This window comes from Vanellus vanellus, assembly GCF_965231255.1.
Source record: "Vanellus vanellus genome assembly, contig: HAP1_SCAFFOLD_1626, whole genome shotgun sequence".
NCBI lineage: Eukaryota > Metazoa > Chordata > Aves > Charadriiformes > Charadriidae > Vanellus > Vanellus vanellus.
Window position 1 is genome coordinate 1 of NW_028127698.1, and position 26436 is coordinate 26436.

The 26436-nt window shown below is 62.9% G+C and overlaps 1 protein-coding gene across 1 annotated transcript; it reads left to right on the forward strand.

The window, feature by feature from the left end:
* Positions 1–242: 242 nt before the first annotated feature.
* SYNGAP1 (synaptic Ras GTPase activating protein 1) lies at positions 243–25012 on the forward strand (the record flags this gene model as incomplete). Its single annotated transcript, XM_082500910.1, is given in 15 exon segments — positions 243–261; positions 264–292; positions 2161–2282; positions 9351–9504; positions 9585–9683; positions 11090–11644; positions 13279–13423; positions 15336–15480; positions 15575–15811; positions 16819–17020; positions 18057–18232; positions 18829–18870; positions 19721–20552; positions 22963–23136; positions 24797–25012. Coding segments are annotated over 15 exon segments (3132 nt in total). The 5' UTR covers positions 243–257.
* Between the last annotated feature and the right edge of the window lie 1424 nt (positions 25013–26436).

Here is a 26436-nt window from a genome sequence, read left to right on the forward strand (position 1 = left end):
CCCAAGGACGCCTGTGCCCCCCCCCCCCCCCCTCCCCCCCCCTCCATCCCCACACCCCCCCCCAACGGGTGGAGGAGGGAGGGGGGGGGAGGGGGATGTGGGGGGTCGTGTCCCCCCCCCTCTTGTCCCACTGTCCCCTCAGGCTCTTGTTTGTGTCCCCCCCCCCCTTGTGCCCCCCCCCCCTCCCCCCCCCAGATTACCACGGCGGCCGCTCCCGCAGGAAGAGCGTTCCCGGGGGGAAACAGTACAGCATCAACATGGACGCCCCCCCGCCCCCCCCTTCCGGCCCTCGGTGAGCACACGCCTGTCGCCGCGGTTACCCTCATCCCGCACACGCCTGTCGTCATGGTTACCGTGGTCCTGCACACGCCTGTCGTCGCGGTTACCTTCGTCCCATACACGCCTGTCGCCGCGGTTACCCCCATCCCGCACATGCGTGTTGTCATGGTTACCCTCATCCTGCACATGTGTGTTGTCATGGTTACCGTGGTCCTGCACACGCCTGTCGCCGCGGTTACCTTCATCCCATACACGCCTGTCGCCGGGGTTACAGTGGTCCTGCACACGCCTGTCGTCATGGTTACCCTCATCCCGCACACGCCTGTCGCCGTGGTTACCTTCATCCCATACACACCTGTCGCCATGGTTACCGTGGTCCTGCACACGCCTGTCGTCATGGTTACCCTCATCCCGCACATGCGTGTTGTCATGGTTATCTTTGACCTGCACACGCCTGTCGCCGTGGTTACCGTGGTCCTGCACACGCCTGTCGTCATGGTTACCCTCATCCCGCACATGTGTGTTGTCATGGTTACCGTGGTCCTGCACACGCCTGTCGCCGTGGTTACCTTCATCCCGCACACGCCTGTCGCCATGGTTACCCTGCTCCTGCACATGTGTGTTGCCGTGGTTACCGTGGTCCTGCACACACGTTGCCATGGTTACCTTCATCCTGCACACACGGTTACCCTGGTCCCGCGTTGCCGTGGTTACCCCAGTGCTGCACATGCCTGTTGCCATGGTACCTGCTCCTGCACACGTGTGCTTACCGTCGTTACCGTGACCATGCGCGTGCCTGTTGCCATGGTTACCATCACCCATGCCGCCGCGGTTACCGTGTTCCTGCCCACCCGGTGACCCCGCTCCCGCGTCACCGCGGTCCTCCCCCCCCCCCCCCCCCCCCCACATGCGTGTTGCCATGGTTACCCAGATCCCGCATCCCCGTGGTTACGCCAGCTCCTCCACATCCCTGTTGCCGCGGTAACCCCAGTCCTATGCTACCCGTCGCCATGGTAACCCTGGGCCTGTGGTACCCATCGCCATGGTAACCCCAGTCCTATGCTACCCGTTGCCATGGTAACCCCAGGCCTGTGGTACCCATCGCCATGGTAACCCCAGTCCTATGCTACCCGTCGCCATGGTAACCCTGGGCCTATGCTCCCCATCACTATGGTAACCTGGGCCTATGCTATCCGTTGCCATGGTAACCCCAGGCCTGTGGTACCCATCGCCATGGTAACCCCAGTCCTATGCTACCCGTCGCCATGGTAACCCTGGGCCTATGCTCCCCATCACCACGGTAACCCCGGGCCTGTGGTACCCATCGCCACGGTAACCCCGGTCCTAGGCTACCCGTCGCCATGGTAACCCTGGCCCTGTGGTACCCATCACTGTGGTACCCATCGCCATGGTAACCCCGGGCCTGTGGTACCCATCGCCATGGTAACCCCAGTCCTAGGCTACCCGTCGCCATGGTAACCCTGGGTCTATGCTCCCCATCACTATGGTAACCCGGTCCTATGCTATCCGTTGCCATGGTAACCCCGGGCCTGTGGTACCCATCACTGTGGTACCCATCGCCATGGTAACCCCGGGCCTGTGGTACCCATCGCCATGGTAACCCCAGGCCTGCGTTCCCCGTCGCCGCGGCAACCCCATCCTACGCTCCCCGTCGCCATGGCAACCCCGGCCCTGTGGTACCCAGGGCTGCCTTGCCCCATCCATCCCCGTTGCCTCCGTCATCCCCCGGTCCCCCCCAGTTCCCCCGCGACCCCCGGGACCCCCTTGATCCCCCCCCCCCCCACCATGGCCCCCCACATCCCACCCCCCCCCCGCCCCCCCTGGCCCCCCCCCTCCCCCCCTCAGCCGCCTGTACCCCAGCAAGGCTTCCTGAGCCGCCGCCTGAAGAGCTCCATCAAGCGCACCAAGAGTCAGCCCAAGCTCGACCGCACCAGCAGCTTCCGGCAGATCCTGCCCCGATTCCGCAGCGCCGACCACGACAGGTGGGGACACCGCGGGGACAACCCCCCCCCCTTCTTGGGGACAACCCTCCACCACCCCACCCCCCCCCCATCCCTCCTCCTCCTCCTCCCCGGGATGGCGCGGGGATGCTCTGGTTGTAGGGGAGGTTGGAGGTTCAAGGGGGGATGTGGGGATGGTCCTGTCCAGGTGGCACCAGGGTGGACATGGGGATGGTCCTGGTCTCTGGGTGTCCCCAAGTTGAGGATGGGGACAGTCCTGCTGCCCAGGTGGCACCAGGGTGGACGTGGGGACAGTTCTGCTCTCTGGGTGTCACCGGGGTGGACGTGGGGACAGTTCTGGTCTCTGGGTGTCCCCAAGTTGAGGATGGGGACGGTCCTGCTGCCCAGGTGGCACCAGGGTGGACGTGGGGACAGTTCTGCTCTCTGGGTGGCACCAGGGTGGACGTGGGGACAGTCCTGGTCTCTGGGTGTCACCGAGTTGAGGATGGGGACAGTCCTGCTGCCCAGGTGGCACCAGGGTGGACGTGGGGACAGTTCTGGTCTCTGGGTGTCACCAGGGTGGACGTGGGGACAGTCCTGCCCAGGTGGCACCAGGGTGGACGTGGGGACAGTCCTGCTCTCTGGGTGTCCCCAGGGTGGACGTGGGAACGGTCCTGCCCAGGTGGCACCAGGGTGGACGTGGGGACAGTTCTGCTCTCTGGGTGTCCCCAAGTTGAGGATGGGGACAGTTCTGCTGCCCAGGTGGCACCAGGGTGGACGTGGGGACAGTTCTGCTCTCTGGGTGTCCCCAAGTTGAGGATGGGGACAGTTCTGCTGCCCAAGTGGCACTGGGTCAGGTTTGGGGACAGTCCTGTTCCCCAGGTGACACCAGGTCAGGTTTGGGGACGGTCCTGGTGCTGAGGTGGCACTGGGTCAGGCACAGGGACAGTCCTGGTCTCTGGGTGGCACCAGGGTGGACGTGGGGACAGTCCTGGTCTCCGGGTGTCCCCAAGTTGAGGATGGGGACAGTCCTGGTCTCTGGGTGTCACCGGGGTGGACGTGGGGACAGTTCTGGTCTCTGGGTGGCACCAGGGTGGACGTGGGGACGGTCCTGCCCAGGTGGCACCAGGGTGGACGTGGGGACAGTTCTGGTCTGGGTGTCACCGAGGTGGACGTGGGGACAGTCCTGGTCTCTGGGTGTCACCGAGGTGGATGTGGGGACAGTTCTGCTCTCTGGGTGGCACCAGGGTGGACGTGGGGATGGTCCTGGTCTCTGGGTGTCCCCAAGTTGAGGATGGGGACGGTCCTGCTGCCCAGGTGGCACCAGGGTGGACGTGGGGACGGTCCTGGTCTCTGGGTGTCCCCAAGTTGAGGATGGGGACAGTCCTGCTGCCCAGGTGGCACCAGGGTGGACGTGGGGACGGTCCTGCCCAGGTGGCACCAGGGTGGACGTGGGGACAGTCCTGGTCTCTGGGTGTCACTGAGGTGGACGTGGGGACAGTCCTGGTCTCTGGGTGTCACTGGAGTGGATGTGGGGACAGTTCTGCTCTCTGGGTGGCACCAGGGTGGACGTGGGGACAGTCCTGGTCTCTGGGTGTCCCCAAGTTGAGGATGGGGACAGTCCTGGTCTCTGGGTGTCACCGAGGTGGATGTGGGGACAGTCCTGGTCTCTGGGTGTCACCGGGGTGGACGTGGGGACGGTCCTGCCCAGGTGGCACCAGGGTGGATGTGGGGACAGTTCTGGTCTCTGGGTGTCCCCAAGTTGAGGATGGGGACGGTCCTGCTGCCCAGGTGGCACCAGGGTGGACGTGGGGACAGTCCTGGTCTCTGGGTGTCACCGAGGTGGACGTGGGGACGGTCCTGCTCTCTGGGTGTCCCCAAGTTGAGGATGGGGACAGTTCTGCTCTCTGGGTGGCACCAGGGTGGACGTGGGGACAGTCCTGGTCTCTGGGTGTCACCGGGGTGGACGTGGGGACAGTCCTGGTCTCTGGGTGTCCCCAAGTTGAGGATGGGGACAGTCCTGGTCTCTGGGTGTCACCGGGGTGGACGTGGGGACGGTCCTGCCCAGGTGGCACCAGGGTGGACGTGGGGACAGTCCTGGTCTCTGGGTGTCACCAGGGTGGACGTGGGGACGGTCCTGCCCAGGTGGCACCAGGGTGGATGTGGGGACAGTTCTGGTCTCTGGGTGTCACCAAGGTGGACGTGGGGACGGTCCTGCTGCCCAGGTGGCACCAGGGTGGACGTGGGGACAGTTCTGGTCTCTGGGTGTCCCCAAGTTGAGGATGGGGACAGTCCTGCTGCCCGAGTGGCACTGGGTCAGGTTTGGGGACAGTCCTGTTCCCCAGGTGACACTGGGTCAGGTTTGGGGACGGTCCTGGTGCTGAGGTGGCACTGGGTCAGGCACAGGGACAGTCCTGGTCTCTGGGTGTCCCCAAGTTGAGGATGGGGACAGTCCTGGTCTCTGGGTGTCACCGGGGTGGACGTGGGGACAGTTCTGGTCTCTGGGTGTCACCGAGGTGGACGTGGGGACAGTTCTGCTCTCTGCGTGTCCCCAGGCTGGAGCTGGGGACGTCCCCATTCCCTGAATGTCCCCAGACTCGGTGGGGGGGTGGCCGGTCCGAGTGTCCTCCAGCCGGACACAGGGACAACCCCCCCGGGGTGGGGCAGGTCCCCAATGTCCCCAATGCCCTCTCCTGTGGGGCGGCTCCTCCCCGTCCCCATCCCCATCTGGGGCATGTCCCCCACTGTCCCCATCCCCGTGTCCCCGCTGTCCCCGAGGTCACCGTACGGCACTGCTCCCCGGTGTCCCCACCGTCCCCATATGGGGACAGGGGTGTCCCCCCACCCCACCGCCCCCTGCGAGGTGGGTCCCTGCTGTGTCCTGTGTCCCCGTGTCCCCTGTCCCCTCCCCCATCCTTCTTGGGGACACGTTGGGGACCGGGTGGCCGGGCAGGTGGCGGGCGGTGCCGGCGCCGTTTATAGCCGGAGCCGGTGGGTGGGAGTCAGGCGCGGGATCCGGCCTGGCAGCCGGCCCGGCGTCACCGTCACCGTCACCGTCACCGTCACCGAGAGCCGCCGATGGGGTACGGTCCCCTCTCCCCGGGGAGGGATGGATGGGGGGTGGGGGGTGTCCCGTGTCCTCGGTGTCCCCTTGGCATGTCCCTTGTCCCCAGGGAGATGGTCTCCAGGGGATGGGGTCTTCTGTCCCCATGTCCCCAGGGTGGTCCCTTGTCCCCAGGGATGTCCCCAGGAGATGGTCCCCAGGAGATGGGGTCTTCTGTCCTCATGTCCCCAGGGTGGTCCCTTGTCCCCAGGGAGGTCCCTTGTCCCCAGGGATGTCCCTTGTCCCCAGGAGATGGTCTCCAGGAGATGGGGTCTTCTGTCCCCATGTCCCCAGGGATGTCCCTTGTCCCCAGGGTGGTCCCTTGTCCCCAGGGAGATGGTCTCCAGGGGATGGGGTCTCCTGTCCCCATGTCCCCAGGGATGTCCCTTGTCCCCAGGGTGGTCCCTTGTCCCCAGGAGATGGTCTCCAGGAGATGGGGTCTTCTGTCCTCATGTCCCCAGGGTGGTCCCTTGTCCCCAGGGATGTCCCTTGTCCTCAGGAGATGGGGTCTCCTGTCCCCATGTCCCCAGGGATGTCCCTTGTCCTCAGGAGATGGGGTCTCCTGTCCCCATGTCCCCAGGAGGGTCTCTTGTCCCCAGGGATGTCCCTTGTCCCCAGGAGATGGTCCCCAGGAGATGGGGTCTTCTGTCCTCATGTCCCCAGGGATGTCCCTTGTCCCCAGGAGATGGTCCCCAGGAGATGGGGTCTTCTGTCCTCATGTCCCCAGGGTGGTCCCTTGTCCCCAAGGAGGTCCCTTGTCCCCAGGAGATGGTCCCCAGGGGATGGGGTCTCCTGTCCCCATGTCCCCAAGGAGGTCCCTTGTCCCCAAGGAGGTCCCTTGTCCCCAGGGATGTCCCTTGTCCTCAGGAGATGGGGTCTCCTGTCCCCATGTCCCCAGGAGGGTCTCTTGTCCCCAGGGATGTCCCTTATCCCCAGGAGATGGTCTCCAGGAGATGGGGTCTTCTGTCCCCATGTCCCCAGGGATGTCCCTTGTCCCCAGGGTGGTCCCTTGTCCCCAGGAGATGGTCTCCAGGAGATGGGGTCTTCTGTCCTCATGTCCCCAAGGAGGTCCCTTGTCCCCAAGGAGGTCCCTTGTCCCCAGGGATGTCCCTTGTCCTCAGGAGATGGGGTCTCCTGTCCCAATGTCCCCAGGAGGGTCTCTTGTCCCCAGGGATGTCCCTTGTCCCCAGGAGATGGTCCCCAGGAGATGGGGTCTTCTGTCCCCATGTCCCCAGGGATGTCTCTTGTCCCCAAGGAGGTCCCTTGTCCCCAGGGAGATGGAGTCTCCTGTCCCAATGTCCCCAGGAGGGTCTCTTGTCCCCAGGGATGTCCCTTGTCCCCAGGGATGTCCCTTGTCCCCAGGAGATGGGGTCTCCTGTGCCACTGTCCCCAAGGAGGTCCCTTGTCCCCAAGGAGGTCCCTTGTCCCCAGGTGGGTCTCTTGTCCCCAGGGATGTCCCTTGTCCCCAGGGAGATGGTCTCCAGGAGATGGGGTCTTCTGTCCTCATGTCCCCAGGGTGGTCCCTTGTCCCCAGGGATGCTCTTGGGGGGGGGAGGGGTGTCCCTTGTCCCCAGGGATGCTCTGGGGGTGGATGTCCCTTAAGGATGTCCCCCTGAAAAATGTCCCTTGTCCCCATGGGCTTGCCCTGGGGGGGGGGGATCCCTTGTCCCCAGGGCTGCTCCGGGGGTGGGAGGTGTCCCCTGGAAAATGTCCCTTGTCCCCAGGGATGCTCTGGGGGGGGGGGATGGGGATGTCCCTTAAGGATGTCCCCCTGAAAAATGTCCCTTGTCCCCATGAGGATGCCCTGGGAGGTGGTCCTTGTCCCTTCTCCCCCCCCCACCCCAAGAGGGGGGGGGTTACCCCGTCGCCGGGGTATTTTTAGCCGCGCCGCCCCCGCCGGGCTGTGCGCGCCGGTGACACGGTGGCGGTGGCGGTGGCGGTGGCGGTGGCGGTGGCGGTGACGGCAGCGGAGAGCGGCGACCGCGGGGACGGGGACGGGGACGTGGCGGGGCCGCCGCTTACGCAGCCGCGGGGCCAAATATAGCGCCCGGGGGGGGGGGGCTTTTTTGGGGGGGGGGGGGTTGGATGGCTGGGACCCCCATTTTGGGGGGGCTGGACGCCTGAGACCCCCATTTTTGGGGGGGCTGGATGCCTAGGACCCCCCTTTTAGAGGGTCTGGATGGCTGGGACCCCCCTTTTGGGGGGGCTAAATGCCTAGGGCCCCCATTTTTGGGGGGGCTGTACGCCTGAGACCCCCATTTTTGGGGGGTCTGGATGGCTGGGACCCCCCTTTTGGGGGGGTCTGGATGCCTAGGACCCCCCTTTTAGGGGGTCTGGATGGCTGGGACCCCCCTTTTGGGGGGGGCTGGACGCCTGGGACCCCCCTTTTAGGGGGTCTGGATAGCTGGGACCCCCCTTTTGGGGGGGCTAAATGCCTAGGGTCCCCATTTTTGGGGGGGCTGTACGCCTGAGACCCCCATTTTGGGGGAGCTGTATGCCTGAGACCCCCGTTTTTGGGGGGCCTGGATGGCTGGGACCCCCCTTTTAGGGGGGCTGGATGGCTGGGACCCCCCTTTTGGGGGGGCTAAATGCCTAGGGTCCCCATTTTTGGGGGGGCTGTACGCCTGATACCCCCGTTTTTGGGGGGGCTGGATGCCTGAGACCCCCCTTTTAGGGGGTCTGGATGCCTAGGACCCCCCTTTTAGGGGGGCTGGATGGCTGGGACCCCCCTTTTGGGGGGGCTGGATAGCTGGGACTCCCCTTTTGGGGGGGCTAGATGCCTAGGGTCCCCATTTTTGGGGGGGGCTGTACGCCTGAGACCCCCGTTTTTGGGGGGCTGGATGCCTAGGACCCCCCTTTTAGGGGGGCTGGATGGCTGGGACCCCCCTTTTAGGGGGTCTGGATAGCTGGGACCCCCCTTTTGGGGGGGGCTGGACGCCTGGGACCCCCCTTTTGGGGGGCTGGATGCCTAGGACCCCCCTTTTAGGGGGGCTGGATGGCTGGGACCCCCCTTTTAGGGGGGCTGGATGGCTGGGACTCCCCTTTTGGGGGGGCTAAATGCCTAGGGCCCCCATTTTTGGGGGGTCTGGATAGCTGGGACTCCCCTTTTGGGGGGGCTAAATGCCTAGGGCCCCCATTTTTGGGGGGTCTGGATGCCTGGGACCCCTATTTTGGGGGGATCTGAATGCCTGGGACCCCTATTTTGGGGGGTCTGGGTGGTTGGGACCCCTATTTTGGGGGGGCTGGATGCCTGGTTCCCTTGTTTTGGGGGTCCAGACACCTGAGTCCCCATTTTTTTGGGGGGGGGGGTGCGTCTTGACATCTAGTTTCGCCGTTTTGGGGGGGGGTGGGGGGTGTGAGTGAACGACTGGGTCCCCTCTTTTGGGGGGGGGCTGGATGCCTGGGACCCCCCTTTTGGGGGGGGGGGGGCTGGATGCCTGGGGCCCCCATTTTTTGGGGGGGGGGGCTGTCTGGATGCCTGCGTCCCCTGTTTTAGGGGGACCTGTGTCCCCCCATTTTGGGGGGGGTCTGGACACCTGTGTCCCCTGTTTTCGGGGAGGGGGGGGGGGGCGGCCCCTTGGTCCCCCCACGGAGGTGACACCCGGTGTCACACCGGGTTCCTTTTCATCCTGGGGGGGGTGTGTGTGTGGGTGCCCCCCCCCCCCTCGGGGAGGTGACATTGGGGGTTTTGGGGGTGTGTGTGGGGGTGTCCCCCTCTATGTGTGTGTGTCCCCCCCCCCCTCCATCCCCATCCCCCCCCCCTCCCCCCCTTTGACTCTGTCTCTCTCTGTCCGTCCCGGCGCCGCGGACGCGTCCCCCCCAGGTCCCGCGCGGATGCCCCAGGTACCCCCCCCCCAACCGCCACCGTCACCCCCCCCCCCCCTTGCTCGCATGTCACCACCACCACCACCACCCTCTGGGCACTTCCCCACAACCTCCCCCCCCCACCCAACCCCCCCAACCCCGACATCCCCCCCCGAGCGTCCCCCCCCCTGGCCTCCCCGCAGGGCCCGGCTGATGCAGAGCTTCAAGGAGTCGCACTCCCACGAGTCCCTGCTGAGCCCCAGCAGCGCGGCCGAGGCGCTGGAGCTCAACCTGGATGAGGACTCCATCATCAAGGCGGTCCACAGCAGCATCCTGGGTCAGGAGTTCTGCTTCGAGGTAGGGGCCGGACCTCCTCGTCACCTCTTCGCCAGCCGTGGCTGCGGTGGCCCGTCACCGGCCTCGTCTGTCACCCGTAGGTGACCACGGCCTCGGGGACCAAATGCTTCGCCTGCCGTTCGGCCGCCGAGAGGGACAAGTGGATCGAGAATCTGCAGAGGGCGGTGAAGCCCAACAAGGTGAGGAGGTGATCAGCGGGTGGGGGGCGGTCAACCGGTGGGGTTGGAGATGGTCGAGTGGTGGGGATGGAGATGGTCAAGTAATGGGGTTGGAGATGGTCAAGTGGTGGCGTTGGAGATGGTCAAGTGGTGGGGATGGAGATGGTCAAGTGATGGGGTTGGAGATGGTCAAGTGGTAGAGATGGAGATGGTCAAGTGATGGGGTTGGAGATGGTCAAGGGGTGGGGATGGAAATGGTCAAGTGATGGGGTTGGAGATGGTCAAGTGGTGGGGATGGTCATCTGGTGGGGATGGAGATGGTCAAGTGATGGGGTTGGAGATGGACAAGTGGTGGGGATGGAGATAGTCAAGTGGTGGGGTTGGAGATGGTCAAGTGATGGGGTTGGAGATGGTCAAGTGGTGGGGATGGAGATGGTCAAGTGATGGCATTGGAGATGGTCAAGTGGTGGGGTTGGAGATGGACAAGTGGTGGGGATGGAGATAGTCAAGTGATGGGGTTGGAGATGGTCAAGTGGTGGGGATGGTCATCTGGTGGGGATGGAGATGGTCAAGTGATGGGGTTGGAGATGGTCAAGGGGTGGGGATGGAAATGGTCAAGTGATGGGGTTGGAGATGGTCAAGTGATGGCGTTGGAGATGGTCAAGTGGTAGGGATGGAGATGGTCAAGTGATGGCGTTGGAGATGGTCAGCTGGTGGGGATGGAGATGGTCAAGTGGTGGGGATGATCAGGTGGTGGGGATGGGAATGGTCAAGTGATGGGGTTGGAGATGGTCAAGTGGTGGGGTTGGAGATGGTCAAGTGGTGGCGTTGGAGATGGTCAAGTGGTGGGGATGGAGATGGTCAAGTGGTGGGAATGGAGATGGTCAAGTGATGGGGTTGGAGATGGTCAAGTGGTGGGGATGGTCAGCTGGTGGGGATGGTCAAGTGGTGGGGATGGAAATGGTCAAGTGATGTGGTTGGAGATGGTCAAGTGATGGGGATGGTCAGGTGGCAGGGATGGGGGTGGTCAATGGTGGGAATGGGAATGGTCAGCTGGTGGGGATGGAGATGGTCGAGTGGTGGGGATGGTCGAGTGGTGGGGATGGGGATGGTCACTGGGGGGATGAAGTGGTCAGCTCGTGGGGGTGGAGATGGCCCACTGGTGGGGCTGAATGTCCCCAGGGGTCACGCTGGCCCTTGCGGTCACCGTGCCCTGGGGTTGCTGGTCCTGGTGGCCACTCTCAGTTGGGGTTGTCCCCTGCGGTCACCTCTGCCCCAGGGTCACTGTCCCCACCTGCCCCCACCCCCAGCTCATCCTGCCCCTGTCTGTCCCACCGCCCCTGGGCCCCTCCCGTGCCCCGCGTCCCACCCCCAGCTGTCCCCGCGTCCGTCCCCTGCTGACCTCCTTCCCTCCCACCCCTCCGCAGGACAACAGCCGGCGGGTGGACAACGTCCTGAAGCTATGGGTGATCGAGGCGCGAGACCTTCCCCCCAAGAAACGTTACTACTGCGAGCTGTGCCTGGATGACATGCTCTACGCCCGCACCACCAGCAAGGCGCGCACCGACAACGTCTTCTGGGGAGAACATTTCGAATTCAACAACCTGCCGGCCGTCCGCACCATCCGCCTCCACCTCTACAAGGACACCGACAAGAAACGCAAGAAGGACAAGAGTAACTACGTGGGGATGGTGAGCATCCCCATCGCCAGCGTCACCGGGCGACACTTCGCCGAGCAGTGGTACCCCCTCAGCCAACCCAGCGGCAGCAAGAGCAAGGCGGGTTGTCCGGCTCTCCGCGTCAAGAGCCGCTTCCAGACCATGAGCATCCTCCCCATGGAGCTCTACAAGGAGTTCGCCGAGTACGTCACCAACAATTACCGGATGCTCTGCGCCGTCTTGGAGCCCGTGCTCAGCGTGAAGAGCAAGGAGGAGGTGGCCTGCGCCTTGGTGCACATCCTGCAGAGCACCGGCAAGGCTAAGGTGGGGGGCTGGGGGGGGGGGTGGGGTGGTGGTGGAGGTGGGGTGAAGGATTGAGGAGGGAGGGAGGGATTGGGGGGGAGGATGGATAGAGGGAGGGAGGGAGGGAAGGAGGATGGATGGATGGATGGAAGGATGGAAGATGGACAGAAGATGGATGGATGGATGGAAGATGGAGAGAAGGATGGATGGATGGATGGATGGATGGATGGATGGAAGGATGGATGGATGGACGGAAGATGTATGGATGTATGGATGGAAGATGGAGAGAAGAAGGATGGATGGATGGATGGATGGATGGATGGATGGATGGATGGAAGGATGGATGGAAGACGGACGGAAGATGGATGGATGGATGGATGGATGGATGGAAGGATGGATGGATGGAAGGATGGATGGAAGATGGATGGATGGATGGATGGAAGATGGATGGAAGATGGATGGATGGATGGATGGAAGATGGATGGAAGATGGATGGAAGATGGATGGATGGATGGATGGATGGATGGATGGATGGATGGATGGAAGATAGAGGGTGGATAGACAGACGGAGAATAGATGGAAGGTTGGATGGAGGATTGAGGATGGATGGAAGATGGATGGACGGAAGATGGATGGATGGATGGATGGATGGATGAAAGGATGGATGGAAGGATGGATGGATGGATGGATGGATGGATGGAGGGAGGGACAGACAGAGAATAGATGGAAGGTTTGATAGAGGATTGAGGATGGATGGACAGATGCAGGGTGGATGGAGGATGGATGGAAGGTGGATGGAAGATGGAGGATGGATGGACAGACAGATGGAGAATAGATGGAAGGTTGGATGGAGGATTGAGGATAGATGGAAGATGGATGGAAGATAGATGGATGGATGGATGGAAGGAGGAATGGAAGGATGGATGGAAGGAAGGTGGATGGAAGATGGAGGATGGATGGACAGACGGAGAATAGGTGGAAGGTTGGATGGAGGATTGAGGATGGATGGACAGATGCAGGGTGGATGGAGGATGGATGGAAGGTGGATGGAAAATGGATGAAGGAAGGAAGGATGGAGGATGGATGGAAGGATGCATGGAGGCTGGATGGATGGAGGATGGAAGGAGGGAGGAAGGATGGATGGAGCAGGATGGACAGACAGATGGGAGATGGGCAGAAGACAGAGGGAGGATGGATGGAGGGTTGGAGAAAGGGTTGGGTGGCAGACTATGGATGGAGGACAGACACATGGAGGATGGGTGGATGAAGGGAAGGAGGATGGATGGAGGAGGATGGACAGACAGGTGGGGGACAGATGGATGGAGGTCTGGCTGGCTGGAGGACAGGTGGAGACGGGTTGCCGGAAAGATGGAGGATGCACCTATGGATGGATGGAGGATGGAAGGTGGATGGGGCAAGGATGGACAGACAGATGGGGGACAGGTGGAAGGTTGGCTGAAGGATTGAGGATGGATGGAGGACAGATGGAGGACAAGACACGAGTGGATGGATGGATGGATGGACGGATGGATGGATGGATGGATGGACAGAAGATGGCAGCAGGACACAAGGCTGCAGGGAGGGTGGGCCGGGCCGGCCTGGCCGGGCTGCCGGGACGCAGGCAGACGTCGGGCTGCCCTGACGGCTGTGGGCAGGACTTCCTGTCGGACATGGCCATGACGGAGGTGGATCGCTTCATGGACCGGGAGCACCTGATCTTCCGGGAAAACACCCTCGCCACGAAAGCCATAGAGGAGTACCTGAAACTCATCGGCCAGAAATACCTCAAGGATGCCATTGGTGAGCTCCACCAGCGCTGAGGGGTTCCCCAGCACGGCCATGGGTCCCCGTCACGGCCAGGGCCCCATCGGCATGGCTGTGGGATGGTTGGGTGGTCCCCACGCGTGGTCGTGTCCCCGTTGACATGGCTGTGGGATGGTTGGGTGGTCCTCACGCATGGTCGTGTCCCCGTTGACATGGCTGTGGGATGGTTGGGTGGTCCTCACGCGTGGTTGTGTCCCCGTTGACATGGCTGTGGGATGGTTGGGTGGTCCCCACGCGTGGTGGTCATACCCCCATTGACATGGCTGTGGGATGGTTGGGTGGTCCCCACGCGTGGTCATACCCCCGTTGACATGGCTGTGGGATGGTTGGGTGGTCCCCAGGCGTGGTGGTCATACCCCCGTTGACATGGCTGTGGGATGGTTGGGTGGTCCCCACGCATGGTGCTGCCCCCATTGACATGGCTGTGGGATGGTTGGGTGGTCCCCACGTGTGGTCGTGTCCCCGTTGACATGGCTGTGGGATGGTTGGGTGGTCCCCACGCATGGTCGTGTCCCCGTTGACATGGCTGTGGGATGGTTGGGTGGTCCCCACGCATGGTCGTGTCCCCGTTGACATGGCTGTGGGATGGTTGGGTGGTCCCCACGCATGGTCGTGTCCCCGTTGACATGGCTGTGGGATGGTTGGGTGGTCCCCACGCGTGGTCGTGTCCCCGTTGACATGGCTGTGGGATGGTTGGGTGGTCCCCACGTGTGGGCGTGTCCCCGTTGACATGGCTGTGGGATGGTTGGGTGGTCCCCAGGCGTGGTCGTGCCCCGTTGACATGGCTGTGGGATGGTTGGGTGGTCCCCAGGCGTGGTGCTGCCTCCGTTGACATGGCTGTGGGATGGTTGGGTGGTCCTCACGCGTGGTCATACCCCCGTTGACATGGCTGTGGGATGGTTGGGTGGTCCCCACGCATGGTCGTGTCCCCGTTGACATGGCTGTGGGATGGTTGGGTGGTCCTCACGCGTGGTTGTGTCCCCGTTGACATGGCTGTGGGATGGTTTGGTGGTCCCCAGGCATGGTCGTGTCCCCGTTGACATGGCTGTGGGATGGTTGGGTGGTCCCCAGGCGTGGTCGTGCCCCCGTTGACATGGCTGTGGGATGGTTGAGTGGTCCCCACATGTGGTCGTGTCCCCGTTGACATGGCTGTGGGATGGTTGGGTGGTCCCCACGCATGGTCGTGTCCCCGTTGACATGGCTGTGGGATGGTTGGGTGGTCCTCACGCGTGGTTGTGTCCCCGTTGACATGGCTGTGGGATGGTTTGGTGGTCCCCAGGCATGGTCGTGTCCCCGTTGACATGGCTGTGGGATGGTTGGGTGGTCCCCAGGCGTGGTCGTGCCCCCGTTGACATGGCTGTGGGATGGTTGAGTGGTCCCCACATGTGGTCGTGTCCCCGTTGACATGGCTGTGGGATGGTTGGGTGGTCCCCACGCATGGGCGTGGCCTCATTGGTATAGCAGTGGCACCGTTGGGTGGTCCCTTCTCGTGGCCATGTCCCCATTTAGGGTAAAACTGGGCGGTCCTCAGTCCCTGCCCATAGGCAGGTCCTCATGGGCATGGCCGTGGGACGGTTGGGTGGTCCCCTCTCATGGCCGTGTCCCCATTGTTGTGGTCAAGGGATGGTGGGGTGGTCCCTTCTGATGATCGTGTCCCTGTGGGCATGGCCAGGGGACGGCTGGCTGGTCCCTTCTCCTGGCCATTGAGGTGGTCTGGCTATGGGACAGTTGGGTGGTCCCCAGCCCCTCTTCATTTCCAGGTCCCCATTGACATGGTCGTGAGATGGTTGGGTGGTCCCTTCTCGTGGCCATGACCCCATCGGGCTGGCCTGGCCGTGGGACAGTGGGGTGGTCCTCGGCCTCCCTTGATGTCCCTGTCCCCACACAGGCGAGTTCATCCGGGCGCTGTACGAGTCGGAGGAGAACTGCGAGGTCGACCCCATGAAGTGCTCGGCCTCCACCTTGGCTGACCACCAGGCCAACCTCCGCATGTGCTGCGAGCTCGCCCTCTGCAAGGTGGTCAACTCGCACTGGTGAGTCCTCGGGGCTGAGGACGTCCCCCCGGAGTCCCCACCGCGGGTCCCTGACCGTGTGTGTGTCCCCCCCCCTCTTCCCTTCCCACCGCAGCGTGTTCCCACGGGAGCTGAAGGAGGTCTTCGCCTCGTGGCGGCTGCGATGCGCCGAGCGGGGCCGCGAGGACATCGCCGACCGGTTGATCAGCGCCTCGCTCTTCTTGCGGTTCCTCTGCCCCGCCGTGATGTCCCCCAGCCTCTTCGGCCTCATGCAGGAGTACCCCGACGAGCAGACCGCCCGCACCCTCACCCTCATCGCTAAGGTCATCCAGAACTTGGCCAACTTCACCAAGTGAGCGCCCGGCGTGGAGGAGGAGGAAGGGGGGGTGGGGGTGGTGGTGGATGACGGTGGTCAAGTGGAGGGACGGTGGAGGACTCGGGTGGGCGGAGAGGGGAATGGAGGGACAGCGGAGGGAAGGTGGATCTGGAGGTCTATGGGTGGGTTCATGGGTGGATGGAGGGTAGTTGGCTGGGTGGTAAATGGACAGAAGATGGATAGATGGACAGAAGATGGATGGATGAGTTGATGGGCAGAAGATGGATAGAGGGACGGAAAATGGACGGATGAGTTGATGGACGATGGGTGGAAGATGGATGGATGGATGAGTTGACACGGATGAGTTGGGAGGGAGATGGACAGATGGAGATGGGTGACTTGCTAGATGATGGATGCAAGATGGGCAGATGAGTTGATGGATGACGGACAGAAGATGGATGGATGAGTTGATGAACGGACAGAAGACAGACAGAACGGATTGGTGAGCTGGCAGATGGACGGAAGGTGGATGGATGGATGGATGGATGGATGGATGGATGAAGGGGCAGAAGATGGAGGGATGAGTTGATGGACAGGCAGAAGACGGATAACTAGAAAATGGATGGATGAGTTGATGGGTGAGGAGTGGAAGATGATTGAGTCAGTGCGTGGGTGGGTGGTGGACGGAGGGAAGAAGGATGAACAGAAGATGGCTAGATGGATGGAAGGTGGGGGGGATGAGTTGACGGGTAGAAGATGGACGGATGAGTTGTATGGAGAGAAGATGGATGGATGAGTTGGCGGATGGGTGAGTTGGGCAGAAGGACGGAAGGAAGATGGACAGAAGGTGGACAGATGAGTCGGTGGATAGACGGATGGAGAACAAACGGATGGCGGAGCTGGATGAAGGCCAGACGTGGCTTTATGAAGGGACACCAGGAAGCCTGAGGAAGAGAAGGGACAGAGGGTGGCAGGCAGGGCCGGGGTGGGGAGGACGGCCATTGAGGAGGTCAGCGCAGACCCCGCTGAGCGCCTGTCCGCAGGTTTGGCAGCAAGGAGGAGTACATGGCCTTCATGAACGAGTTCCTGGAGCTGGAGTGGACCAGCATGCAGCAGTTCCTCTACGAGATCTCCAACCTGGACACCCTCACCAACAGCACCAGCTTCGAGGGCTACATCGACCTGGGCCGCGAGCTCTCCACCCTGCACGCCCTCCTCTGGGAGGTCATGTCCCAGCTCAGCAAGGTACCCCGGTCACCTGGGACCCCCGTGGTAGAGGGTCATCTGGCCATCTGGGTGCTCTCCTGGGTGGTGACCAGACACCTAGATTCTCCCCAGGGTCCTGGACCTCTGGGTGGGTCCCATTTTGGGGACCCTGAACCCCAAAGGGGGAAGTGACCGGGGACCCAGCCCCTTGCGTCCCACCATGGGAGGTCATTGGGCCACCATCCACCTGTGTCCCATCACAGGAGGTCACTGGGGTCCCAACCATCCCCACCCCCAACAGGGGAAGTCATAGGGGTCCCAGCCCTTCGTGTCCCACCACGGGAATTCATCGGGGTCCCATCCACCCGTGTCCCCCCAGGGAAGGCCATTGAGATCCCATCCACCTGTGTCCCACCATGGGAGGTCATTGGGGTCCCATCCATCCAGGTCCCACCATGGGAGGTCATTGGGATGCCATCCACCCCTGCCCCCCAAGGGGAGGTCATTGGGGTCCCATCCATCCAGGTCCCACCACAGGAGGTCATTGGGATGCCATCCACCCCTGCCCCCCCAGGGGAGGCCATAGGGGTCCCAGCCCCTTGTGTCCCACCACGGGAGGTCATTGGGATGCCATCCACCCCAAGGGGAGGTCATTGGGGTCCCATCCATCCAGGTCCCACCATGGGAGGTCATTGGGGTGCCATCCACCCCTGCCCCCCCAGGGGAGGTCATTGGGGTCTCAGCCACTCGTGTCCCACCATGGGAGGTCATTGGGGTCCCATCCACCCGTGTCCTCCTGGGGCAGGACATTGGGGTCCCAGGCCTTTGTGTCCCACCATGGGAGGCCATTGAGGTCCCACCCACCCCTGCCCCCCAAGGGGAGGTCATGGGGTCCCATCCATCCAGGTCCCACCACAGGAGGTCATTGGGATGCCATCCACCCCTGCCCCCCCAGGGGAGGCCATAGGGGTCCCAGCCCCTCATGTCCCACCACGGGAGGTCATTGAGGTCCCACCCACCCATGCTGGGGTGCCGGGGGGTTGGGGTGGGGACACGTGGCTGACCTGCCCCCCAGGAGGCCCTGTTGAAGCTGGGCCCGCTGCCCCGGCTGCTGACGGACATCAGCGTGGCCCTGCGCAACCCCCACCTGCAGCGGCAGCCGAGCCAGGGGGAGCGGCTGCCCCCCAAAGGGCTGGTGCTGCGGGGGCCCTCGGCCGACCTCCAGCCCTACCTCGTCCGCGACCTCAACAGGTGGGGACCCCCGAAAACCCCCCTGTGTCCCCCCACATCCCCATGGTACCTCCATCCCCATGGTAACCCTACATCCCCATGGTAACCCTACATCCCCATGGTACCTCCATCCCCGTGGTATCTCCATCCCCATGGTAACCCCCACATCCCCATGGTACCTCCATCCTCATGGTATCTCCATCCCCATGGTAACCCTACATCCCCATGGTACCTCCATCCTCATGGTATCTCCATCCCCATGGCACCCCCACATCCCCATGGTGTCTCCATCACCATGGCAACCCCACATCCCCATGGTGTCTCCATCACCATGGCAACCCCACATCCCCATGGTATCTCCACCCCCATGGTACCCTCCACATCCCCATGGTACCTCCATCCTCATGGCACATCCACATCCTCATGATACCTCCACATCCTTGTGGTACCCCCCCATCCCCATGGTACCTCCACGTCATGCCCTATGTCCCCCCACACTGTGTCCCCCCATGTCCCTGTGGTGTCCTTCTGTGTCACCCCGGTGGCCCCTGGTGTCACCCGGGGTGTCTCCCCACTCCCTGAGAGTCACTCTTGTCATCTGCTCTCTGTCCCTGCAGCTCCGTTGACCTCCAGTCCTACATGGTGCGGGGCCTCAACAGGTGGGTGACAGGGACGGGACGGGGACAGGGATGGGGATGGGATGAGGACAATGATAGGATGGGGATGGGATGGGATTGGGGTGGGGATGAAGGTGAGGATGGTGATGGAGATGGGGATAGATGGGGATGGGGATGGGATGGGGATGGAAATGGGAATGGAGATGATGGGGATGGGGATGGGGATGGGGATGGGGATGGGGATGGGGATGGGGGTGGGGATGGGGGTGGAAATGGAGATGAGGATGGGGATGAAATGGGGTTGGGGATGGGGATGGAGATATGGCTGGTATGTGGTTGGAGATGGGATGGGGATGGGATGGAGATGGGACTGGGATGGGGATGGGGCTGGAAATGGAGATGGGGATGGGGATGGAGATGTGATGGTATGGGATTGGAGATGGGATGGGAATGGGGATGGGGATGGGATGGGATGGGATGGGATGGGGATGGAAATGGGGTTGGGGATGGAAATGGAGTTGGGGATGGAAATGGGGTTGGGGATGGAAATGGAGTTGGGGATGGAAATGGGGTTGGGGATGGGATGGGATGGGATGGGATGGGATGGGATGGGATGGGATGGGGATGGGGATGGAAATGGGGTTGGGGATGGGATGAGGAAGGAGATGGAGATGAGGATGGAGATGGGGATGGGATGGAGATGGGGATGGGGATGGGGATGGGGATGGGGATGGGGATGGAGATGCGACTGGTATGGGGTTAGGGATGGGGTGAAGATGGGACTGGGATGAGGATGGTGATGGGGACATGGCTGAGGCCAGTATGGGGACCTCTCTCCGGCCCCACCTCGCCGGATGTCCCGGACCCCCCATAACCCCCGTCCCCCCCCCAGCTCCATGGAGGTGCCCCGCCTGCCCTCCCCGCCGCAGGAGAAGGGGCCGCAGGAGGTGCTGGTCCTGAGCCGCCCCCCCCTGGCCCGCTCCTCCCCCGCCTACTGCACCAGCAGCTCCGACCTGACGGAGCCCGAGGGGGGCCGGGGGGCTCTGGGGGTGGGCAAGAGCGTCTCCATGCTGGACCTTCAAGACGGCCGCGTTGACAGCATCCCTAGTTTGCCCGCCGAGCTGCTCGCCGCCGGCGGTCCGGCCCCGGGGGGAGCCGGAGGGGGGCTGCGTCCCGGCCGCCTCTCGCAGGGCAGCGCCTCCAGCCTGGCCCCCCCTCGCCTGGGGGTACCCGAACCGGGGGGGCCGCAGTTGCGGGTCCCCCTCTCCTTCCAGAACCCCCTTTTCCATTTGGCGGCCGACGGCCCCTTGAGGGGACCCGAGCCGGGGGGTGAGGGGCCTTTCGCGCCCCCCCTGCACGGGTACAGCAAGAGCGAGGAGCTGGCGGCGCCCCCCCCCAAGCACATCACCCACAGCCACAGCTACAGCGACGAGTTCGCCCGGCCGGGGGGGGACTTCAGCCGGCGGCAGCTCTCCCTGCAGGACAGCCTGGCCCCCCCCCAGATCACCATCGGGGCCCCCCCGCCCCCCACCCCTCGGGGGGCGCGAGCGGGGAAAGGTGGGGGGCCGGGGCCGGCGGCCCTGGGGGTGCCCCCCAAACCGCGACCGGCCAGCGGGAACCTGCTGGCGTCCCCCGAACCGTCTTACGGACCCCCCCGCTCCCGGCAGCCCTCCCTGGCCAAGGAGGCGTCGGTGGCCGGGATGAAGCCACCGGTCACCAAGCAGGTGGGGGACGGGTGGGGGACGTGAGGGGTATGGGCACGGTGGGGATGGGGGACACGGAGGGGACATGGGGGCTGTGGGGGACATGGAGGATATGGGGGTCATGGGGCACGGTGGGGATGGGGGACATGGTGGGGATGGAGGACATGGTGGGGACATGGTGGGGATGGAGGACGTGGGGACATGGTGGGGACATGATGGGGATGAGGGACATGATGGGGATGAGGGACATGGTGGGATGGGGGACATGGTGGGGATGGAGGACATGGTGGGGATGGAGGACATGGGGGACGTGGTGGGGATGTGATGAGGATGGAGGACATGTGGGACGTGGTGGGAACATGGTGGGGATGGAGGACGTGGGGACATGGTGGGGACATGATGGGGATGAGGGACATGATGGGGATGAGGGACATGGTGGGATGGGGGACATGGTGGGGATGGAGGACATGTGGGACGTGGTGGAAACATGGTGGGGATGGAGGACGTGGGGACATGGTGGGGATGGGGGACACGGAGGATATAGGGGCCCATGGGGAATGGTGGGAATGGGGGACATGGTGGGAACATGGTGGGGATGGAGGACATGGTGGGGATGGAGGACATGGTGGGGACATGGTGGGGATGGAGGACATGGGGACATGGTGGGGACATGATGGGGATGAGGGACATGATGGGGATGAGGGACATGGTGGGATGGGGGACATGGTGGGGATGGAGGACATGGGGACATGGTGGGGATGGGGGACACGGAGGGGACATGGGGGCTGTGGGGGACATGGAGGATATGGGGGCCATGGGGCACAGTGGGGACGGGGGACATGGTGGGGATGGAGGACATGGGGGACGTGGTGGGGCCATGGTGGGGATGGAGGACGTGGTGGGGATGGAGGACATGGTGGGGATGGTGGACGTGGTGGGGACATGGTGGGGATGGAGGACATGGGGACATGGTGGGGACATGGTGGGGATGGAGGACATGGGGACATGGTGGGGACATGATGGGGATGAGGGACATGATGGGGATGGGGGACATGGTGGGGATGGAGGACATGGTGGGAATGGAGGACATGGTGGACATGGTGGGGACATGATGAGGATGGAGGACGTGGGGGACGTGGTGGGAACATGGTGGGGATGGAGGACCTGGGGACATGGTGGGGACATGATGGGGATGAGGGACATGGTGGGATGGGGGACATGGTGGGGATGGAGGACATGGGGGACGTGGTGGGGACATGATGAGGATGGAGGACATGTGGGACGTGGTGGGAACATGGTGGGGATGGAGGACGTGGGGACATGGTGGGGACATGATGGGGATGAGGGACATGATGGGGATGAGGGACATGGTGGGGATGGAGGACATGGTGGGGATGGAGGACATGGGGGACGTGGTGGGGACATGATGAGGATGGAGGACATGTGGGACGTGGTGGGAACATGGTGGGGATGGAGGACGTGGGGACATGGTGGGGACATGATGGGGATGAGGGACATGATGGGGATGAGGGACATGATGGGGATGAGGGACATGGTGGGGATGGAGGACATGGTGGGGATGGAGGACATGGTGGGGATGGTGGGGACATGATGAGGATGGAGGACGTGGGGGACGTGGTGGGAACATGGTGGGGATGGAGGACGTGGGGACATGGTGGGGACATGATGGGGATGAGGGACATGATGGGGATGAGGGACATGGTGGGGATGGAGGACATGGTGGGGATGGAGGACATGGGGGACGTGGTGGGGATGTGATGAGGATGGAGGACATGTGGGACGTGGTGGGAACATGGTGGGGATGGAGGACATGGGGACATGGTGGGGACATGATGGGGATGAGGGACATGATGGGGATGAGGGACATGGAGGGATAGGGGACATGGTGGGGATGGAGGACATGGGGGACGTGGTGGGGACATGATGAGGATGGAGGACATGTGGGACGTGGTGGGAACATGGTGGGGATGGAGGACGTGGGGACATGGTGGGGACATGATGGGGATGAGGGACATGATGGGGATGAGGGACATGGTGGGATGGGGGACATGGTGGGGATGGAGGATATGGTGGGGATGGAGGACATGTGGGACGTGGTGGGGCCATGGTGGGGATGGAGGACGTGGTGGGGATGGAGGACATGGGGACATGGTGGGGACATGGTGGGGATATGGTGGGGATGGAGGGACATGGATGGACATGGGGGACTTTGTGGGGCCACGGGGGGACATGCAGGACACGGGGACGTGGCAGAGGTGGGTGGCCGTGGTGAGGCCGTGGAGGGACACGGGGACACGAGACACGGCAGGGACAGGGAGCGCGGCTGCGGGGACACGCCGTAGGGACGAGAGGGAGCGAACCCATCCTCGGGCCACCACCTCGTGTCCCCGTCCCCGTCCCCCTCCCCAAGGCCTCGCAGACGCCCTCGACGCTGAACCCGGTGATGCCGGCGGCGGAGCGCACGGTGGCCTGGGTGTCCAACATGCCGCACCTCTCGGCCGACATCGAGAGCTCCCACATCGAGCGCGAGGAGTACAAGCTCAAGGAGTACTCCAAGTCCATGGACGAGAGCCGGCTGGACCGGGTAGGGACCACCGACGGACGCAGGCTTGGGGGGGGAAGGGGGGCGTAGGGGCAAGGGTCCAGGAGATGCCTCTGGTGGACCCCAGGTCTCAGGGACCCAAGTGTCCAGGCCCCAGGAGATGATCCTGATGGACCCAAGTGTCCAGGCCCCAGGAGATGCCTCTGGTGGACCCCAGGTCCTGAGGACCCAAATGTCCAAGCCCCAGGAGATGACCTTGTTGGACCCCAGGTCCTGAGGACCCAAGTGTCCAGGCCCCAGGAGATGATCCTGATGGACCCAAGTGTCCAGGCCCCAGGAGATGACTGTGGTGGACACAGGTCAGGAGGACCCAGGTGTCCAGGCCCCAGGAGATGACCTTGCTGGACCCCAGGTCCTGAGGACCCAAGTGTCCAGGCCCCAGGAGATGATCCTGATGGACCCAGGTGTCCAGGCCCCAGGAGATGACCTTGTTGGACCCCAGGTCCTGAGGACCCAGGTGTCCAAGCCCCAGGAGATGATCCTGATGGACCCAGGTCCTGGAGACCCAGGTGTCCAGGCCCCAGGAGATGACCTTGTTGGACCCCAGGTCCTGAGGACCCAGGTGTCCAAGCTCCAGGAGATGACCCTGATGGACTCCAGGTCTCAGGGACCCAAGTGTCCAGGCCCCAGGAGATGATCCTGATGGAACCAGGTGTCCAGGCCCCAGGAGATGACTCTGGTGGACCCAGGTCAGGAGGACCCACGTGTCCAGGCCCCAGGAGATGACCCTGATGGGCCCAGGTTGTCCAGGCCCCAGGAGATGATCCTGATGGACCCATGTCCTGAGGACCCATGATGAGGACTCAGGTGTCCAGGTGTCACCGTGGGTGGGCCCAGGCGTTTGTGTGCCATCTTGGTGGGGACCTAGATGTTTGGTCATGACCTTGGTGGGGCCCCAGGTGTTCGGACATCACTGTTTGGGGGACCCAGGTGTCTGGGTTTCACCATGGTGGAGCCCCAGCTGCTTATTGGATGTCACCATGGATGGTCCCACGTGTTTGGGTGTCATCTTGGTGGGGACCTAGGTGTCTAGGTGTCACCATGGGTGGTCCCAGGTGTCCAGGTGCCACCATGGTGGGGATCGAGGTGTTTGGACATCACTGTCCGGGTGACCCAGGTGTCTGGGTGCCACCATGGTTGGGGGGCCCCGGTGTTCAGGTGTCACCATGGATAGCCCCAGGTGTTTGGATGTCATCTTGGTGGGGACCTAGGTGTCCAGGTGTCACCATGGAGGTGACCTAGCTGTTTGGGTGTCACCGTGGTGGGGACCTTAGCTGTCTGGGCATCATCATGGTGGGGCCCCAGATGTTCGGATGTCATCTTGGTGGGGACCTAGGTGTTCAGTCATGACCACGGGGGGTACGTACATGTTTGGGCGTCACCGTTGGGTGATGTCCAGGTGCCACCATGGTGGTGACCCAGGTGTTTGGGCGTCACCGTTGGGGTGACGTAGGTGTCTGGGCATCACCACGGTGGGCACCCAGGTGTTTGGGTGCCGTCTTGGTGGGGAGCTAGATGTTCGGTCGCGATCATGGTGGGGCCTCAGGTGTTTGGGTGGCACCGTTGGGGGAACCCACGTATCCGGTGGTGGTGGTGGGGCTGAGGAGATGGGGCCGGCACCCTGCAGTGTGGGTTGTGTCAGGTGAAGGAGTACGAGGAGGAGATCCACTCACTGAAGGAGCGGCTGCACATGTCCAACCGCAAGCTGGAGGAGTACGAGCGGCGCCTGGTGTCGCAGGAGGAGCAGACGAGCCGCATCCTGCTGCAGTACCAGCACCGCCTGGAGCAGAGCGAGAAGCGCCTGCGGCAGCAGCAGGCGGAGAAGGACTCCCAGATCAAGAGCATCATCGGCAGGTGAGGGAGGGACCCGGCCCCGGGGACAGCGAGGGGACACCGGGGACGCTGGGGGGATGGGAGGTAGGGTGGGAGTTGAGGGGGGGAAAACGGAGGGACGTGGGGGACATGGGGACGCAGAAGGACATGAGGGACATAGTGGGACATGGAGGACATGGAGACACAGAGGGACATGGGGACATGGAGACACAGAGGGACGTGGGGACGCAGAAAGACATGAGGGACGTAGTGGGATGTGGAGGACATGGGGACATAGAGGGACATGGAGAATATGGGGACGCAGAGGGACATGGGGACATAGAAGGACATGGGGACGCAGAAGGACATGAGGGACATAGTGGGACGTGGAGGACATGGAGACACAGAGGGACGTGGGGACGCAGAAGGACATGAGGGACATAGTGGGACGTGGAGGACATGGAGACACAGAGGGACGTGGGGACGCAGAAGGACATGAGGGACATAGTGGGACGTGGAGGACATGGAGACACAGAGGGACGTGGGGACGCAGAAGGACATGAGGGACGTAGTGGGATGTGGAGGACATGGGGACATAGAGGGACATGGAGAATATGGGGACGCAGAGGGACATGGGGACATAGAAGGACATGGGGACGCAGAAGGGCATGAGGGACATAGTGGGACGTGGAGGACATGGGGACATAGAGGGACGTGGGGACGCACAAGGACATGAGGGACATAGTGGGACGTGGAGGACATGGAGACACAGAGGGACGTGGAGGATATGGGGACGCAGAGGGACATGGGGACATAGAAGAACATGGGGACACAGAGGGACATGAGGGACATAGTGGGACATGGAGGACGTGGGGATATGGAGGGATATGGGGACATGGGGACACAGAGGGACATGAAACATATGGGGACACAGAGGGACATGGGGACATAGAAGGATTTGGACACAACAGATGGACATAGAGGATCTGGTGGTGGACAGGGACATGGGGACACAGAAGGACATGAGGGACATAGTGGGACATGGAGGACATGGGGATATGGAGGGATATGGGGACATGGGGACACAGAGGGACATGGGGACACAGAAGGACATGAAGGATGCAGAGGGACATGGGGACATAGGACTTGGAGACAATAGATGGACATGGAAGATATGGGGACGCAGAGGGACATGGGAACATATAGGGACATGGGGACACGGAAGGACATGAGGGACATAGTGGGACATGGAGGACATGGAGACACAGAGGGACATGGGGACATAGAAGGACTCGGAGGCAATAGATGGATGTGGAGGATATGGGGACACGGGGACACAGAAGGACATAGAGGGACATGAAGGGTATGGGGACATGGACATGGGGACACAGAAGGACATGGAAGATATGGGGACATAGAAGAACATGGGGACACAGAGGGACATGGGGACACAGAGGGACATGAGGGACA